At 38.6% G+C, this 19434-nt stretch overlaps 1 protein-coding gene across 3 annotated transcripts in view; it reads left to right on the top strand.

Moving 5' to 3' along the window:
- LOC101676235 (coiled-coil domain-containing protein 170) overlaps positions 1-19434 on the top strand; it is a 46026-nt gene that overhangs the window by 13197 nt on the left and 13395 nt on the right. For all 3 annotated transcript variants that reach the window (XM_045070378.1, XM_045070371.1, XM_004738915.3), the window contains exons 2-5: positions 1111-1236; positions 6819-7075; positions 16662-16797; positions 18499-18810. In XM_045070378.1, the coding sequence (XP_044926313.1) occupies positions 1156-1236; positions 6819-7075; positions 16662-16797; positions 18499-18810 (786 nt within the window). In that variant the 5' untranslated portion in view covers positions 1111-1155. The remainder of the gene's footprint in view (positions 1-1110; positions 1237-6818; positions 7076-16661; positions 16798-18498; positions 18811-19434) is intronic.

The raw sequence follows: 19434 nt of genomic DNA, 5'->3' as shown, positions 1-19434 counted from the left end.
TCCATGTTCCATAAGAGCCCAACACAGGGCTCCATCTCATGACTCTGAGATCATGACTTGAGCCAGGATTGAGTTGGATGCTTACCCAACTGATCCACCCAGGCACCCCAAGAATTTTATTTTCAAGTAATCTCTATACCCAACCTGAGGCTTGAACTCACAATGTCAAGATCAAGAGTTGCACTCTCCACCTACTAAGCTAGCCAGGCACCCTCTTTTATTTCTTTAAATAGTTAAACATAATTATTTCGTATTTTCTTGTGCAGTTCTATTTCTTATTATCTTGGTAAGCATAAAATTCTAAAACCCGATAACTTAAAAAAAAAGACATTTTGTTCCTTCAGTACATTAAGCACCATGTGATACATTTATACACTTTTAAGAGATTTATGTTAATACATTTTTCTTGGTTTTATTTGAATCATGCAAACTTTGTTTTTAACAAAAGTTACTTAACAAAAGTGTTAACAATTATACTTTGCATACTTTGTTCTTAACAAAAGTTACTTAACAAAAATGTTAACAATTACATTTTGCATACCCTTTTGACAATACGAGGAGATACTGTATTATAGGTAAATATACCCTAATCTTTACCTTCAATATAGATATGGAAGGAACACAAAATTATTGATTTACTAAAGTCAGATTTTAAGAAATTGATTTGTATAATAATATAATGCACAGGAATTGATTTGTAACCAAAAGTAAAACAAATACTGGTATATCTTTCATCAGTGGCCTTCTGATATTTCATGTTTCTTATAAAGTTTTTATTGGATGTGAGTTAAAATTTCCCCAGATATCTTATTTGTGTTTTTTTGATTCCTATACTCTTAGAAATTATATTTATTTAGATGTGCTTTATTTAAGGTGTTATAAATTATCAGGTAGCAATTTTTAAAAAAAACAAAGTAGTCTTTTAGGTCAACATGTTACTTGTTATCTTCCTGAGACCGATTGCATTGGTTACCATAGCAACTCAAAATAAATATTTTAAAGTTGTATTTTGTTTAAAGCTGCTTATTTGAGTTTGTGTGGGTTACAACATTGTTGGTTTTCATCAGTAGGATACATGTTTAGTTAATTAATTTGTATTTCTCTTTGTAGGCTTGTTTTGATCCACCTGTTGTGGTTCCGACTAAGAACCCAGTGATGTACAACAAAAGGGCAGCTGACCCAGTCCATCCTGACCTTACTGGTTTGTTGGTGAAAAACAAGAATCTTTTAGCTGAGGTATATGGATTATCTGAAAATAAAATGCCAAGGGAAATTATGTCCTCTGCAAAAGTAGGAAGAGAAACATTCTGATAAGGGCTCAAAGTATTATCTTAACCCAGTTTTGCTTTTTTCTCAATATTGAACTGCCTTATCATGGAGAAGCACTAATTTAGACCCAAGTCTGTCTTTTGCTAGATAAATTCTCTTGAGATAAATCATATGTATTTAAGTGCTTTTGAGGTGACTGCTAAATGCTGTATTGTTAAAATAGTGTTGAGGATGCTCAAAATTTATGTAAAAATAAGAAATTTTATGTTTTAAGAATTTTTTAGTGGAAAGGTTGATTTCCTATTTAAAACATAGCACTGGGGCACCTGGGTGGCTCAATGGGTTAAAGCCTCTGCCTTCAGCTCAGATCATGATTCCGGGGTCCTGGGATTGAGCCCTGCGTCAGGCTCTCTGCTAGGCGGAGAGCCTGCTTCCCATTCTCTCTGCCTGCCTCTCTGCCTACTTGTGATCTCTGTCCGTCAAATGAAGAAATAAAATCTTAAAAAAAAAAAAAAACACATAGCACCAAATGTCAAATATCCACTAGTCTTATATAATACTTGATGAAACGTGAGTGTGGGAGGCTCAGTCCTTTAAGCGTCTACCTTCCACTCAGGTTATGATCCTGGGGTCCTGGGATGGATCCCCACATCCAGCTCTTTGCTTGGTGGGAAGCCTGCTTCTCCCTCTGCCTGCTGCTTCTCCTCCTCCTCTTCCTCTTCCTCCCAGATTTATTGCCATATAATTGCCATATAACATTAAGTTTGAGACGTACAATGTGGTGTTTTGATATACATATACTTTGCTAAATAATGACCACAATAATGTTAATTAATACTTCCATCACCTCACATAATGACTGTGTGTGTGTGTGTGTGTGTGTGTGTGTGTGTGGTGAGAAGGCTGGTTTCTTCTGAGACCTCTTTTTTTGGCTTATAAATGGCCATCTAGTCTCTGTGTCTATATATATGTAGATAAAAACATATTTCTTTCAGTTTTATTTATTCTAATATTTTCCTTCCTTTAGCATAGAGATGAATGAACTTAAATTTAAATGGGGTTTATATAAGTCAATCCATTTTATAACACTGGAAATATTTCTTAATTTGTCTTTTTTTCCCCCTAGAAAAATGTAATGCCAATACCTGAAAACTAAAGCAGTTTCAGTATGGGTTGCATCAATGCTCTTGTCCACAGTATAACTTCCTACTAATATTTACTAAGTTTGGGATTTTTGATCATTCAGATTCGGATTAGATTAAGGCTTTTTGGTCTATGCTTAATTCATAAAGATGTGTTTTAAACCAAATGGTCAAAAAAGATCACAAGTTTTAAACCTTGTCTAAATGTAAACTAATTTTAAGAATTTTGAAGTACTGTTTATTTTTTTAAAGATTTTATTTATTTATTTGAGAGAGAGAGAGCATGAGCAAGGGGGAGAGGCAGACGGAGGAGGAGAAGCAGATTCCCTGCTCAGCAGGGAGCCAGATGCCGGGCCTCATCCAGGACCTGGAGATCATGACCTGAGCCAAAGGCAGACTCTAAATGGACTGAGCCACCCAGGTGCCCTCAAAGTACTTTTAAAAAGTATTTCTCTACATGTACATAAATCATTTGGTAACTATAAATGTTTTTAACCCATTTATCAAAGCAGAAATATGAACGGCTCTATGAGGTCTCATTTTGACTTCGTTTTCGATGGTATATATAAATAAAAGAATCTAGTAATTTCAACAGAATACCTTCAGCATAAGTTATTTTTCTCTTTTCCAATAGCCTATTATTCAATCCACAGGAACACAATTATCTTGATAAGGCAGTTTTTCTGCTCACTGTATGAATCTAAAATTTTTTGTTATAATCAACTTTACTTCTTTGTTGGACATACAAAAATAATTATCCTGTGTTTTGCCCAATAATGGAGAAACAGGAACAAGAGGGACTATATTTAAGAAAAGCCAGATATAGACATAGTAAATATTAAAGTGTTCAGTTGGTGATTGTGTTGTCTAGTTTAGGCACTATGACATTGAACTAAAAGTCTTGCATAGTGCTGGGTAGGCTGCTATAGGAATAAATAGGAGTTAAACAACTTGTAAAAAAATGTTACTCATAATATATATAATAAGGCCTGTGTGTTAAACTTAAAATACATTTAAAGCATTTTGCCAGTATTTTTAGTGTGATTTTTTCATGGAAATTTTTCATTTGTGAGAGCAATGTGACTGTGTTTATGCGGATAAGTTTTTTTTTTTTTTTCTTTCTTTAGTGTAGTAATAAGGCAAATAGTAGAAACCTAGTAGATGCAGCCATCTCTGGATGGGGAGAATGGAGGCAATACCAATTTTGCTGCTAAAGAAAAATATATCAGAACCAATTATTATTAGTTTTACTTGCAATTTTTATTAAGATAATTGAAGAAGCACATGCAGGTTTTTTTTAAAAAGATTTTTATTTATTTATTTGACAGAGAGTGATAGCAAGAGAGGGAACACAAGCAGGGGGAGTGGGAGAGGGTGAAGCAGGCTTCCTGCTGAGCAGGGAGTCTGATGTGGGGCTCTATCCCAGGACCCTGGGATCATGACCTGAGCCAAAGGCAGATGCTTAACGACTGAGCAACCCAGGTGCCCCGCACATGCAGTTTTAAGAAATAATACAGAAAGGGGCACTGGGGTGGCTTAGTGGGTTAAAGCCTCTGCCTTTGGCTCAGGTCATGATCCCAGGGATCGAGCCCCACATCAGGCTCTCTGCTGGGTGGGGAGCCTGCATCCCCCGGCCCCCTCTGCCTGCCTCTCTGCCTCCTTGTGATCTCTGTCAAATAAATAAATAAAATCTTTAAAAAAAAAAAAAAAAAATAATACAGAGAGATCCTTTATAAACTTTATTGAGTTTATTCCACAATTTTGCAAAATATAACAACCTCAATATTGAAATTGAGGCAACACATCTACCAGTCCACCAATCTTATTGAGATTTCCCCAGTTTAACTTGTATTCGTGTGTTTGTGTGTATAAAGTTCTAAACAGTCAAGATACTGAACAGTTTGAACACCACAAAGATCTTTCCTGTTGCCATTTCATATCCATACCCACTTCCTTCCTACTGTCAACCTGTGGTAACCACTAATCTTGCCTTCATTCTAAAGTGTTATCATTTCAAAGGTGTTTTCTACATAAAAAGCTAAACATAAATTATCATATGACCTTTAAAAGAAGAGTGATATTATATGATCTGAAGTGACAACTAAGGATAGAATAGATATCTTTTGCCTGTATTCTTAGAACATTCTGCTCATACCACTATTATTGTACCTGTTAAGGTATATTCTAATTATTTGTTTTAAAATTGATCTCCCTGATGAGCTGATAAATTTTCGAGAGTTCTTAATTTTCTCCTGGCACGTGCCTGGAACATAGAAGATACTGAAGGCTGGTTGGTCAAATAAAGAATGGCTTAGAGAGATGATAGATGGGAAGCAGGAAGATCAAGTCGGAGGTCTTGTATCAAACAGTGCCTGAGATAGACAATGGGGCCCTAACACAAGACAAGGCAGCAAGGCAGCAGGCCTGGAAAGAAAGGGGTAGATATGAGAGACAGAGGTAAAATGAACAGACCTAGTAACTTGAGGGGAGGATTTTTAAAAAAGGGTTAATCAAGAAATGACTCTAATCTAATTAATATGTTTTTACAGAGATATAAATGAATTTTGAACTTTCCATTTTTAAAACATTTGATCTTATTATTAAAGTCTTTTCTAAATGGATTTTTTTTTAAATGGATTTTTCATAGAATACTTAGCCCATTGTAGTAAGCAAATAAATTGGTTTTAAAACACACTCTGGGGACGCCTGGGTGGCTCAGTGGGTTAAGCCTCTGCCCTCGGCTCAGGTCATGATCCCAGGGTGCTGGGATCAAGCCCTGTATCAGGCTCTCTGCTCAGCAGGGAGCCTGCTTCCTCCTCTCTCTCTGCCTGCCTCTCTGCCTACTTGTGACCTCTGTCTGTCAAATAAATAAATAGAACTAAAAATAAATAAATAAATAAATAAATAAATAAATAGGTTTTAAAACACACTCTGGGGATGCCTGGGTGGCTCAGTGGGTTAAAATCTCTGCCTTTGGCTCGGGTCATGATCCCAGGGTCCTGGGATTGAGCCCCACATCAGGCTCTCTGTTCAGCAGGGAGCCTACTTCCCCCTCTCTCTCTGCCTGCCTCTCTGTCTACTTGTGATCTCACTCTCTGTCAAATAAATAAATAATAAAGTTTTTATTTATTTATTTGACAGAGAGATAGAAAGAGCCAGAGAGCATAAACAAGAGGAATGGCCAAGGGAGAAGCAGGCTCCCCACAGAGCAGGGAGCCTGATGCAGGGCTTGATCTGAGGACCCTGGGACCATGACCTGAGCCAGACTTAGCCACTTAACTGACTGAGCCACCCAGATGTCCCCGGTCTTTTTCAGCTAGCAGCTTGTGGCTCTCTACTCTTGCTTCCCCTCTCACAGGTCATCACTCTTCATAACTTTAGGATCTTTTCTTTCCTTTGTTTGCCTTTAAAATATAGTCTTTCTCTTCACTCTCCTATCCACCCATTTCTCTGATCACGAAGGACAAGGCCAGGAAACAAGTGGAATCTCTTTTAGAAGAAAGGCCTCGGAATCCATTTCTCATCACAACCAGCATAAAGCAAACATCTATGACCAAAGCATTAAGTATTTCTTTTCTGCTAGGAATTATAGACTTCATTATTGGTATAATTTACTCTTATAACAAGATTTGAACAACTTTAATGTTGATGAGAATGAAATAACTTATTCCAAACCGTATGTGTCATTTTGATATGATTTTTTAAATTACACTGCTTTGGTTTTTATTTTATTTTTTTTTATAAGTTTATGTATTTAAGTAATCTCTACAATCAACATGGGACTCAAACTCATGACCCTGAGATCAAGAGTTGCACCCAACTGAGCCAAACAGGCACCCCCTGAAATAATTTTTAAAATATGTAACATTGGAATATGCTGTTAGGAAATTTGAGAATCTTCATTTTATTGTATAGTAATGTATAATAAGGACACCTGGGTGGCTTAATCAACTGAGTGGCGGACGCTTGATTTTGGCTCATGTCATGATCTCTCAGGGACCAGGGATCGAGTACTGAGTCCGGCTCTGCACTCAGGATTATCTCTCTCCTTCTCCCTTTGCAGCCCCACTTGCTCACTCTATCTCTGTAAAATAAATGAGTAAGTCTTTTAAAAAAATGACATATAGTGGCACCTAGGTTGCTCAGTGGTTAAGGCCTCTGCCTTTGGCTTGGGTCATGGTCTCAGGGTCCTGGGATCGAGCCCCGTATTGGGCTCTCTGCTCAGAGGGGAGCCTGCTTCCTCCTCTCTCTCTCTCTGCCTGCCTCTGTGCCTGCTTGTGATCTCTGTCTGTCAAATAAATTAAGAAAAAAATCTTAAAAAAAAAAGATGTATAAATTAAATACCCATAATGATTTAAAATAATGAATTTTCTAAAACCAAAATTATGATTTTCCCTTTCTCATTAGCTAAGAAATCTTCAAAACAAGCTCTTCATAAAAGAAACATCATTGCAAGAGATGAAGAATGTGCTAGAAAGTTATAAAGAAAATAATGTGCAACAGTCTTTCCAGATAATGTCCCTGAAAGATGATATCAAGGATCTAGAGGAACTTATTGCTTCTCTAACCAGAATTAAATCTTTGAAAAACACCAATATTCAGAATCTTGAAAGAGGCAACTGGGATCTAACTGAAAGAATTATAGAACTAGAAAACCATCTAAGGTAGGAAATTTTCTAGTTTTTTTTTTCAAACACGTCATTTGTCATAAGCTTGAAAAGAATATATAAACTCTATATTCCTGATTGATCATGGAAATTAAATTTAGTAAGATTTCCTTTAATACCTGACTCAAAATTACTATGTGTAAAAAGACATTTTTATTGAAATATAATTCACATATGATTAAAATTCACCCTTTTAATCAGTTGTATTTCATTAAAAAAGAAAAGAAAAAATTCACCTCTTTAAAGTACACAATTTGGTAGTTTTTAGTGTATTCACAAGGTTGTGCAGTCATTACCACTACTCAATTCCAGAACATTTCATCACCCTCTAAAGAAACCCCAGATCCATTAGCAATTACTCTGTATCACTCTGTCCAGTCTCTGACAACCACTCATCTACATTCTTTCTCTCTGAGTTGCCTTTTCTGGGCATTTCACATGAATGCCATCATACAGTATATGGCCTCTGTGTCTCCCTTATTTCACGTAGTGCAATATTTTTAAGATTAGCCTATGTTGAACCATAAATCTGTATACTCCACTCCTTTTTATGGCTGAAAATAATATTCTGTTGAATGAATGAATATACCACAATTTCCTTATCCATTCATTAGTTAATGGACATTGGGTTGTTTCCCCTTTTTGGAGGGGCTTTATGAATGATGCTGCTGTGATGATTCTTGTGTGAGTTTTTATGTGACTGTATACTTCATTTCTCTTAAGGATATGCTTTGGAAGTAGAAAGCTGGGTCATGAAGTAACTCTAATTTACTTTTGAGGAATTTCCAGACTATTTTACAAGGTAGCTGCACCATTTTACATTCCCACCAGCAATGTCTGAGCATTCCAATTGCTCCACATCCTCAACAACACTTGTTACCGTTCATCTTTATGATAGCTATTCTACCACTAGAATATAGTATGAATTTGCGTCTCACTGTGACTTTATTTTCTATTTCCAAAAGATTAAAGAGTTGAGCATTTTTTCATCTGCTTATTGGCCATTTGTGTATCTTCTTTGTAGAAATAGAAATATCTACTCAAATCCTTTGCCCAATTTTATTTTATTTAATTTATTTATTTATTTATTAAAGATTTTATTTATTTATTTGACAGAGAGATTACAAGTAGGCAGAGAGGCAGGCAGAGAGAGAGAGGAGGAAGCAGACTCCCCGCTAAGCAGAGAGCCCGATGCAGGACTCGATCCCAGGACCCTGAGATCATGACCTGAGCCAAAGGCAGCGGCTTAACCCACTGAGCCACCCAGGCGCCCCTTATTTTATTTTTTAATTTAAATTTATTTTTAAATTTTTTTTTTTTAAGATTTTATTTATTTATTTGACAGAGAGAAATCACAAGTAGTCGGAGAGGCAGGCAGAGAGGGAAGCAGGCTCCCTGCTGAGCAGAGAGCCCGATGCGGGACTCGATCCCAGGACCCTGAGATCATGACCTGAGCCGAAGGCAGCGGCCCAACCCACTGAGCCACCCAGGCGCCCTATTTTTACATTTTTTAAAGAGATTTTATTTATTTTTTTGACAGAGAGAGAGAGAACAAAAACAGGGAGAGTAGCAGAAGGAGAGGAAGAAGCAGGCTCTGCTGAGCAGGGAGGCCGATGCGGGACTCAATCCCAGGGCCTTGGGATCATTACCTAATGAAGGCAGACACTTAACCTTCTGAGCCACCCAGGCACCCCTGTTTAATATTTAATTTTTAAATTCAATTAATTAATATATTAATAAATAAATATAATATATGACTAGTTGATTGATAATTTATTAATTATTGATTAATGACTAGTTTTATTAATAAATTATTACTAGTTAATTAATAAATATATTACTAGTAAATATAGTATATTACTAGTTTACTAGGTAGAGGTCAATGATTCCTTAGTCTTATATAATACCCAGTGCTCCTCCTTAATGTCTATCACCCAGTTACCACACCCCTTACCCCCCTCCCTTCCAGCAACCCTCAGTTTGTTTGCTGAGATTAAGAGTCTCTTATGGTTTGTCTCCCTCTCTGATTTCATTTTGTTTTATTTTTTCCTCTCTTCCCCTATGATCCTTTGTTTTATTTCTTACATTCCACATATGAGTGAGATCATATAATTATCTTTCTCTGATTGACTCTTTTGCTTCACCTAATGCCCTCTAGTTCCATCCATGTCATTAAAAATGGCAAGATTTCATTTTTGATGGCTGGGTATTACTCCATTGTATGTATACCACATCTTCTTTATCCATTCATCTGTCAGTGGACACCTGGGGTCTTTTCAGAGTTTGGCTATTGTGGACATTGCAGCTATAAACATTGGGGTGCAGGTGTCCCTTTGGATCACTACATTTGTATCTTTAGGGTAAATACCCAGTAGTGCAATTGCTGGGTCATAGGGTAGCTCTATTTTTGCCTTCTACCTATATTGTTTTTCAGAGTGACTGTATCAGTTTGCATTCCCACCAGCCATGTAAGAGGGTTTCCCTTTCTCTGCATCCTTGCCAACATTCATTGTTTCCTGAGTTATTAATTTTAGCCATTCTGAATGGTGTGAGGTGGTATCTCATTGTGGTTTATGATTTGTATTTCCCTAATGCCAAGTGATATTGAGCATTTTTTCATGATGTCTTCTTTGGAGAAATGTCTGTTCATGCCTTCTGCCCATTTCCTGACTGGATTATTTGTTCTTTGGGTGTTGAGTTTGATAAGTTCTTTCTAGATTTTAGAAACTAGCCTTTTATCTGACATGTCATCTGCAAATATCATCCCCCAATCCATCTGTTGTCTTTTGGTTTTGTTAACTGTTTCCTTTGCTGTGCAAAAGCTTTTGATCTTGATGAAGTCCCAGTAGTTCATTTTTACCTTTGTTTCCCTTGCCTTTGGAGAAGTGTCTAGCAAGAAGTTGCAGCAGCCAAGGTCAGTGAGGTTGCTGCCTGTGTTCTCCTCTAGGATTTTGATGGATTCCTGTCTCACATTGAGGTCTTTTATCCATTTTGAGTCTATTTTCATGTGTGGTGTAAGGAAATGGTCTACTTTAATTCTTCTGTATGTGGCTGTCCAATTTTCCCAACACCATTTGTTGAAGAGACTGTCCTTTTTCCCCCTTGGATATTCTTTCCTACTTAGTTGAAGATTTGTTGACCATAGAGTTGAGAAGCCATTTCTGGGTACTTTATTCTTTTTTTTTTTTTTTAAGATTTTATTTATTTATTTGACAGAGATCACAAGTAGGCAGAGAGGCGGGGGGAAGCAGGCTCCCTGCTGAGCAGAGAGCCCGATGTGGGGCTCGATCCCAGGACCCTGGGATCATGACCTGAGCTGAAGGCAGAGGCTTCAACCCACTGAGCCACCCAGGTGCCCCACTGGGTTCTTTATTCTGTTCCATTAATCTATGTGTCTGTTTTCATGCCAGTACTGTACTGTCTTGATGATTACAACTTTATAATAGAGCTTGAAGTCTGGAATTACGATGCCACCAGCTTTTTTTTTTTTTTCAACATTCCTTTGGCTATTTGGGGTCTTTTCTGGTTCCATACATATTTTAGGATTATTTGTTTCAACTCTGTGAAAAAAGTTGATGGTATTTGGATAGGGATTGTATTGAATGTATAGATTTCTCTAGGTAGCTTAGAGATTTTAACAATATTTGCTCTTCCAATCCATGAGCATGGAACATTTCACACTATTGTGGTCAGAAAAGATGCATAATATGATTTCAGGCTTCTTAAATTTATTGAGACTTGTTTCAAAGCATGATGTGTGATCTGTCCTGGAGAATGTTCCATGGACACTTGAAAAGAATGTGTATTCCATTGTTTTGGATGGAATGTTTTTGATATGTCTGTTAAGTCCATCTGATCTAATATATCATTCAATGACACTGTTTCCCTATTGATTTTTCTGCTTGGATAATCTATCCACTGATATAACTCGTGTGTTAAAGTCCCCTACTATTATAGTATTACTGTCAGTTTCTCCCTTTATGTCTGTTAATATTTGCTTTATGTATTTAAATATTCCAATTTTGGGTGCCTAGATATTTACAGTTTTTATATACTTCTGTTGAACTGACTCCTTTATCATTATGTAATGCTCTTCTTTGTCTCTTGTTACAGTCTTTGTTTTAAAGTTTGTTTTGTTTGTTATAAATATTGCTATTCTGGATTTGCCTTTTTTTTTTTTTTCATTTCTATCTGCATGGTGTATCTTTCTCCATCCTTTCACTTTCACTTTCAGGCTATTTAGCTCTGACCTGAGTTTCTTATAGCCATATATAGATGGCTCGTGTGTGTGTGTGTGTGTTTTAAATCTGTTCTGCCACACTTATCTTTTGTTTAGAGCAGTTTAGAACATTTACATTTAAAGTAATTACTGATAGATATCTACTTATTTTCATTTTGTTAATTGTTTTCTGGTTATTTTTGTAGTTATTCTCTCTATCTTCTCACATTATCGTTCCTTGTGACTGATGACTTTCTGTAGTATTATGCCTGAATATTTTCTCTCTATTTTTTGTGTATCTATCATGGGTTTGGGGTTTGGGGTTACTTTGAGGTTTATATGTAGGACCCTAAATAAATAGCAGCTTATACTAAGTTGATTTAAGTTTGAACATATTCTAAAGTAACTTTTTTTTAAACTCTCTCCTTCATGTCTTATGTATATGCTGTGATTGATATATATATATATATTTAAGATTATTTATTTATTTGACAGAGATCACAAGTAGGCAGAGAGGCAGGCAGAGAGAGAGGGGGAAGCAGGCTCCCTGCAGAGTAGAGAGGCCAATGTGGGGCTCGATCCCAGGACCCTGAGATCATGACCCGAGCCAAAGGCAGAGGCTCAACCCACTGAGCCACCCAGGCGCCCCTGTGATATATTTTATATCACATTTTTCTTACTTCTAATTATGGCCTTTTCTTTTTCACTTAAACAAGTCCCTTTAACATTTCTTTTTTTTTTTTTTAAGATATTATTTATTTATTTGACAGAGAGAGCTCACAAGTAGGCAGAGAGGCAGGCGGTGGGGCGGGGGGTGGGGAGGTGGGAGACAGGCTCCCCACTGAACAGAGAGCCCAATGTGAGGCTTGATCTCAGGACTCTGGGGTCATGACCCAAGCCAAAGGCAGAATCTTTAACCCACTGAGTCACCCAGGCACCCCTCCCTTTAACATTTCTTGTATCACTGGTTTGGTGGTGATGAACTCGATTAACTATCATTTGTTTGGGAAACTCTTTACTTCTCCTTCAATTCTGAAGGATAACCTTGCTAGGCAGACTACTTTGGGTTGTAGGTGTTTTCCTTTCAGTTCGTTGCCTCATCTTTCCAGCTTGCAAAGTTTCTGCTGAAAAATCAGCTGAGAGACTCATTGGATTTCCCTTGCATGTAACTAATTGCTTCCCTCATGCTGCTTTTAAAATTCTCTCTTTATCATTAATCTTTGACATTTAATTATTATGTGTTGGTGATTTGGGCCTCCTTGATTTCATCTTGTTTGGAGCTCTCCATGCTTCAAGTCTGTTTCCTTCCCCAGGTTAGGGAATTCTTATTATTCCCCTTTTTTTTTTTTTAAGATTTTACTTAATTATTTGGCAGAGAGAATGTGTGTGAGCAAGCATAAGCAGGAGGAGCTGCAGAGGGAGAGAGAGAAGCAGGCTCCCCACTAAGCAGGGAGTCCAATGCAGGGCTCAATCCCAGGACCCTAGGATCCTGACCTAACCAAAAGGCGGATGCTCAACCAACTGAGCCATCCAGGCATCCCTCAGATGCTATTGCTTCAAATAACTTTTCTTTCCCTTTCTCACTTCTCCTTCTGGAACCCCTATAATGCATATTGTTTGCTTGATGTTGTCCAAGAGATCCCTTACCTATCCTTTTTTAAAAATTTTCTTTTTTCTTTTTGCTATTCAGCTAGGGTTCTTTCTATTACCATGTCTTCCAGATTACTGGTACATTCTTCTGCATCCTCTAATCTACTGTTGATTCACTCTAGTGTAGTTTTCATTTCAGTTATTGTACTCTTCAATTCTGATTGGTTCTCTTCTATATTTTCTCTTTGTTGAAGTTCTCACTGAGTCTACTCTTCTTTCTGACCTGGTGAGCATCTTTATGATCATTACTTTAAACTCTCTATCAGGTATAGTGCTTATCTCCATTTCATTTAGTTCTTTTTCTGGTGTTTTATCTTGCTCACTCATTCAGGGGATATTCCTCTGTCTCCCCATTTTGCCGGACTGTCTGTTTCTATGAATTATGGAGGACAACTTCTCCTAAACTTGAAGGAATGGTCTTGTGTAATGTCATCTCCTGTGTATGCTGTGTGTGCCTGGTGACTTTGGCTGGCTGGCTGGAGCTGTGTCTGGCATGGGCTGAGGTTCCCAGTGCCCTCTGTGCTAAGGCTACCCTGGTAGGATGGCTGGAGCCGAAGTGAGTATGAACCTGGGTGGTCCCAGGATTCTGTGCACACAGTGTACCAGCAGAATGGCTGAAGATGAATTGAGTGCAAACAAGTGGGTCCTGGAGCTCTTCATGCAGATCGCCCCGGCAGGACAGTTAAAGCTTAAGTGGGCACAGGCTGGTAGGATCCTGGGTTCTCTGTGCAAAAGTCCCCCTGGCAGGATAGCTGAAACTGAAGTGGGTACAAACAGGACATCTTAGGTATCCCTGTGCAGAGGGAACCCTGGCAGAACAGCTAGAGCCAAGGTGGGGCCTAGACCAGGGGATTCTGGGGTGCTGCACAGGGCTACCCTGGGAGGTAAGCTGAAGCAGAAGTGGATGAAAGCTGGGATGTCCTGGTGTATTCAGTGCAGAGGGTGCCCTGTTGGGGTGATTAGAATAGAGGCTGGCATGGGCCAGGGTTGTTCCAGGATGCTCTGTACAGGAGGCCCCATGGTGGGGTGGCTGGAGCTGAGGTGGAGTGCGGGCGTAGGAGTCCCAGAGTGCCCCATGCAGGAGGTGTCCTGGTAGGGCAGCTGGAGGTGAGGTGAGCATGGGTTGGGAGTTCCCAGGTTGTTCCCTGCAGGGGGTACCATGGCAAGACAGCTAGAGCTGAAATAGGCATTAGCTAGGAGGTCCCAGAGTGCTCTGCATTGGGAGTACCCTAGTAAGCTCTCTGGGGCTGAAGTGGTGTGAGCCTGGAATTTTCTAGGTGCTTTATGCCTGTATTACCTTCATATGAAGGCTAGAGCTCTAGCAGTTGCTGGACCAGAGGTGTCCCAGTGTGTGCCATGCTGGGGCTACCTTTGTGTGAAAGCTGTGTTTGGTGTGGGCCAGGGATCTGGGGCTCACTGAGGTGGCAGGCTGGCTATGGTGCCTTGAACTTGTACACTAGTGTGGTCCTCATCCATATTATCAAGGTGGTTGGAGAATGTAACTATGGTGCTCACCAGCCCCTTCAACGTGGAGAGAGTTCTAGCAGCTCCCCCTGCTGTCTTTCAGAGTTCTAGGGCTGGCTCTTTTATCTTAGCTCCTCTTTTAAACCGTGGCTTTTCTGTGCACAGAGTATCTGAGGCTAGTGTGGGCCAGGTTTGCTGGTGTGACAGGCTGGCCATGGTGCCTGACCCCTGTCCTATCCTCACCATCAAGATGGAAGGGGAATGTAAACCCTGGTGCCCCCAGCCCCTCCACTCAGTGACAGCTCCACCTGTTCCCTCATGTCCCATCAAGATTCTAGACCTAGCTCCTTTACACGGTGATGGTTCCTTCATGCCCCAGGGCATCTGAGGCTGGTATGGGCCAGGCACCCAGTGCTCACAGCATCTGGAACCCTGCTCCCATCTGCATCACCAAGGTGGAGGGGGAGCACAAACTATGCCACCTGCCAGCCTCTCTGACCTATAGAGAGTTCCAGTAGCTCCCTCACCCTAGGAAGGGTTCCAGGGCTAGTTCCTCCACATTCCACTTGCTTTTCTAACCTCCAGCTATCCCTCCAAGCCCCAGGGCATCTGCGGCTGGTGTGGACCAGTGACCCAAAGCTTGCAGACCTGTCAGTCAAATCACCTCTATCTCTCCTGGCTCTCCACGTGGTCTTCCCATCTTCTGTTGTGCAAAAACTGTTCAGACAGCCCTCAACTCCCCCTCGGGCAGAACTGCCGCACCCTCGAGATGTAGGTCTGGTGCCTTTGTGAAGGAGGTGAGCCCAAGGTCTTCCCATTTCACCATCTTGGACTGGACATCTACTGTTTCTTTTAATGCATTTCTTCTGACAGTTTTTTTTCCTTTTTTTTTCTTTTTTCTGAAACTATATTATTTCATTTTCTTTCTTTTTTTTTTTTTGAGTGTTTTTTTTTTTTTAAACTGAGTGTAGAATTCTGGCTAATATTTTTTCTTACAGCACTCTAAGATGTCATCTGATTATCTTCTGATTTCTATAGTTTCCATTGAAAAGTTAGTCATCAGTTTCATTGTACCTTTGAAGGGAATAATGTGTGCTTTTTGTTGTTGTTGTTGGTAGCAATTTGACTATGATGTGTATTCGTGTGGCTTTCTTTGTATCTATCTTGCTTAGGCTTTACAGAATTTATGGAATCTATCAATTATGTCTTTCATTAGGTTTGGAATCTTGGGAATTATTTTTTCAAATATTGTTTTTGTCCCACTGTGTCTTTACTCTCACTCTAGGGTTATAGTTACAGATGTGTTAGACCTTTGCATGTGTCCTGCATGTCTTTAATATAACCTTTCGAGGTAAAATTTTCTATTTGGATGATTTCTATTTGGATGAATAATTTCTTTTGAACTGACTCAAATGCACTAATTCTGTAAGCTGTGATTACTAGACAGAAGAGAAAAAACCCAAAAACATAGAAGATAGATTGAAATTTTAACTTAGCTATAGGTATGGGGTAGAAAATATTACCAATACCTATCAATTAGTAATCAAAACAAAAACCAAGTAATTAGCTATTTGTATATTTGATTAAAAAAACCTTTTACATATGCTATTCTCTATTGCTGCATCATTATTCTAATTCCCTTTTCTCTCATCAAATCCCAGTAGAAGAGCCCATCAGGTATTATTAAAATAGGAGTACTTATATCCTTCTGGAACCTCCTGATCATCACAGTGTTACCAATAGTGGCAGGCAAGATATTCATGCTCAAATTTCCCCATGAAAAGGATGGTTTAAAATTTGACCTTCCCCAGGGGAACTACTAGAGGATTTACCACTGGATTGTTTTTCTCTCCGTTTCTCTGTCATTTCTCTCTCCCTAAAAATAGTTGGGTAACTATTAGCTCTTCTCACAGTAAGGACATTTCTACTTGATACACATATTTAATATATTTTAAGTGGGGATTATTTCCTTTAATTATTATTATTATTATTTAAAGACTTTATTTATTTGACAGAGAGATACACAGCGAGAGAGGGAACACAAGCAGTGGAAGAGGGAGAGGGAGAAGCAGGCTTCCCACTGGGCTGGGAGCCCAATGCAGAGCTTGATCCCTGGACCCTGGGATCATGACCTCAGCCAAAGGCAGATGCTTAACCGACTGAGCCACCCAGGCGCCCCTCTTTTAATTATTTTTAATTGAAGTTTGAATACTGAGTTGGTTTGTTGTTACCTATTGATATCTTACACAGAGTACATCTGTTTGAAAGAGAAAAGGCAGAACGAAAAGCAGGCCTTTTGGAGAAAAAGTTAGCAGGTACCGATGGATTCATCCCTTACATGAATATGAAAGGACAAGACGATTCTTTGGTTAGCTTCATGATGAAGGTGAGAATAAATTTTGATTGACTTTTAAAGAAATGGGATTTTTATTACTCTGTGTTATTCTAAGAGATAACTGGCAAATATTGAGTAGCTTTTTGATCTGCTTCTTATGGAGGATCAGAGAAAGCTGTGCTATGTGGTTGACTGAAAGCCTTTCTGAATAGAGAGAGAAGGCAGAGGGTAGATCTAAGGTCTCTGATATTGCAGAAGAGAACTGAGCTGAGAGAGAACTGGGAGGAAGAGTGGTAGAGAATGAAGTGTTGGAGTTTTACATTTTGGGTGTGGGTTACTTCCTGCTGCGGACAACATCTGGGTTTTGGGCTGTAAATGTAAGGATTGAAGAGAGGTGTAGACAAAAGTCATTGAAACCAAGGCACAGGGATCACGAAGCTAAATTGGTGGAGCATCTATATTGGACCTTGAAATCTAGAATTGTGGAATTAATTGGGTTTGGAAGGAAGAGACAAGCCTGGTCCTTAGTAGTCACAATTCACAGGATGAGTAGAGGCTTTATAGAAGAATGTTGGAGCATGGGATCTACAATAGTCAAGGAAGTGGTGAAAGTTTATTTTGAAATCCTTAGACTTTAAGTTTATTATATAACTTGAATATAAGACAAGGTCCATTATAATCCAATTAATGTGATCTGACATTTAAAAAAAACTTCCATTTAAAAAAATTCAGCAACTACTTTTAAAGTAGTTTAAAGTAATTCCAGTTTTTAATAGCCCCCTCAAGTAATTCACAGTAACACTTCCCATTTTTTTTCACTTCTCTTGTTAATCTGTCACATTCTTAAAAACCTCTCCCAAATTAATATTCCTGCAACCCTGACCATTACTCCCATTGCCCTTTTAATCTGCCTCTTCTAGCCTTTTAGTGATACAAAACTATCATTACTTCAAAAATTCTGGCTCTCTTTCTCTTTCTCAGTTTCACATGACAAAAAGCCCAGAAACAGAACCTATTTACTTAGCTTCCAGAGTTGAAGGTGTCAAGAAAGTGGAAAGAAGTCTAGAATTTATAAAGGTAGAATATTCCCATGGGAGATTGGGAAAGAAATACAAGTATTATCATCCCTTCCTCACCCCCCGCCGCCCAAGGCTATTTACAATGGAAGCAGGATGATTACAGGAGCACAGGGGAAAAGTTAGGGGAAAGAAGTGGAACTTATTTTGTTTATACTTTTACATCATCAAAGTGGTTATTACTAAATGATGTTCTATAACCATAATGAAGTCTTTATGGAAATATCCATTTCCCTCCCAACTTTTCACTTAACTGTCTTAACATTCATTGATAATCCTAGCCTGAATCAGTTATTTTATTAGAAGCAAAATGATGATTTTAAAATTTCTGTCATTCTTTCTATATTTATTAGCTCAAAATAGTCTGTAAACAGTATAACTTCATTAACTGAGGCTGTTTGGTCAGCTGTTTCCCCAAGCTCAATTTCCTATGTTCTCAAACCAGTTTCTCCATATGATCATTCTGATACCTCTTGATGTTCTAGTTTGCTCTTTTGAGTATGCCTTTGTCTCTCTTATGACTCCATAACACTTTATTTCTTCTGAGGGCCTTGCTCCTCAAATTTTGTATTGTGACTATGTATCAAAAAAGGAAGTGAATTTATATTTCAAAAAAGGAATTAAAATCATATTAAATTCCAAATGGGAAGTTTAACATGTGTGTTGGCATATTTAGGATAAAGGTGAAGATATCCTGACCAAGAACTCTGAAAGAGACATTTTTCATTCTGAAGGACCAAAAGATGGGCAGAAAATTTGGGATAAGTGTCAAGAAGATTCAATCTATAAAGAAAAACAAAAATATGAGTTGGACAGACCTCCACATTCATTCAGCTGGGAAACCAAAAATGCACGATCCCACTACCAGAAATTCCTCAGTCAGTTGGCTACTCTTCTGAGCAACAATGTTGTCCCGATACCAGCTACCGAGGAAGCTGTAAAAGAGAAGATTCAGGAAATTGGTGCAAAAGAACAATCTTGGAAGTCTGTAAGTGTATTGACAGACAAGTCATTCTTTCAAATTTGTTACTTTTAACATGTCAATTTTGATATTAGCTGATTTAGTAAATTCTGTGGCTCTGAATTTTAACTTTGATTTTATTTTTACTACTACAGTGACAAAAGGAAAAAAAGATGTCCATTATTACAGCAGAGATAGTGTAGTGTTTTTATTAAGAGCAGAGAGCCCAGGTATGAATCCCAGCTCAGCCATTACCAGCTGTGTGCTCTTAGACAGATTGCTTATTCTCCCTGGGCCTCCGTTTCATTTGTAAAATTTGGTGGGATGGTGTGGGGCTGGGGGCTGCAAGGGCATAGCTCCTATCTCACAAGAGTGGTAAGGGTTAAATGGATTAATACATGATAAATGCTTAGTACAGCTCAGCGTAAGCTCAGTGAATCCTGGCTTAAAGATAGTGGTGTGGTGGTATGGTGGTATGGTGAAGATAATGTGTCTATCATGCCTAAATACTGCTCAGGCCAGCCAGGACAGTAAATCCATTTTCAGGTCATTCGTTGAATGTATTGGTCAACTCTATGAAAAGACTTAACGAGCAAGTTTCAGTGGCTCTATCTCCTTGTCATGTCCACATCAACTGAGTACCATCTCATG

This window comes from Mustela putorius, unplaced genomic scaffold, assembly GCF_011764305.1.
Source record: "Mustela putorius furo isolate JIRA1106 unplaced genomic scaffold, ASM1176430v1.1 tig00000129_pilon_pilon_pilon, whole genome shotgun sequence".
In the NCBI taxonomy this organism is placed as follows: Eukaryota; Metazoa; Chordata; class Mammalia; order Carnivora; family Mustelidae; genus Mustela; species Mustela putorius.
This window is presented reverse-complemented; position numbering and strand designations above follow the sequence as displayed.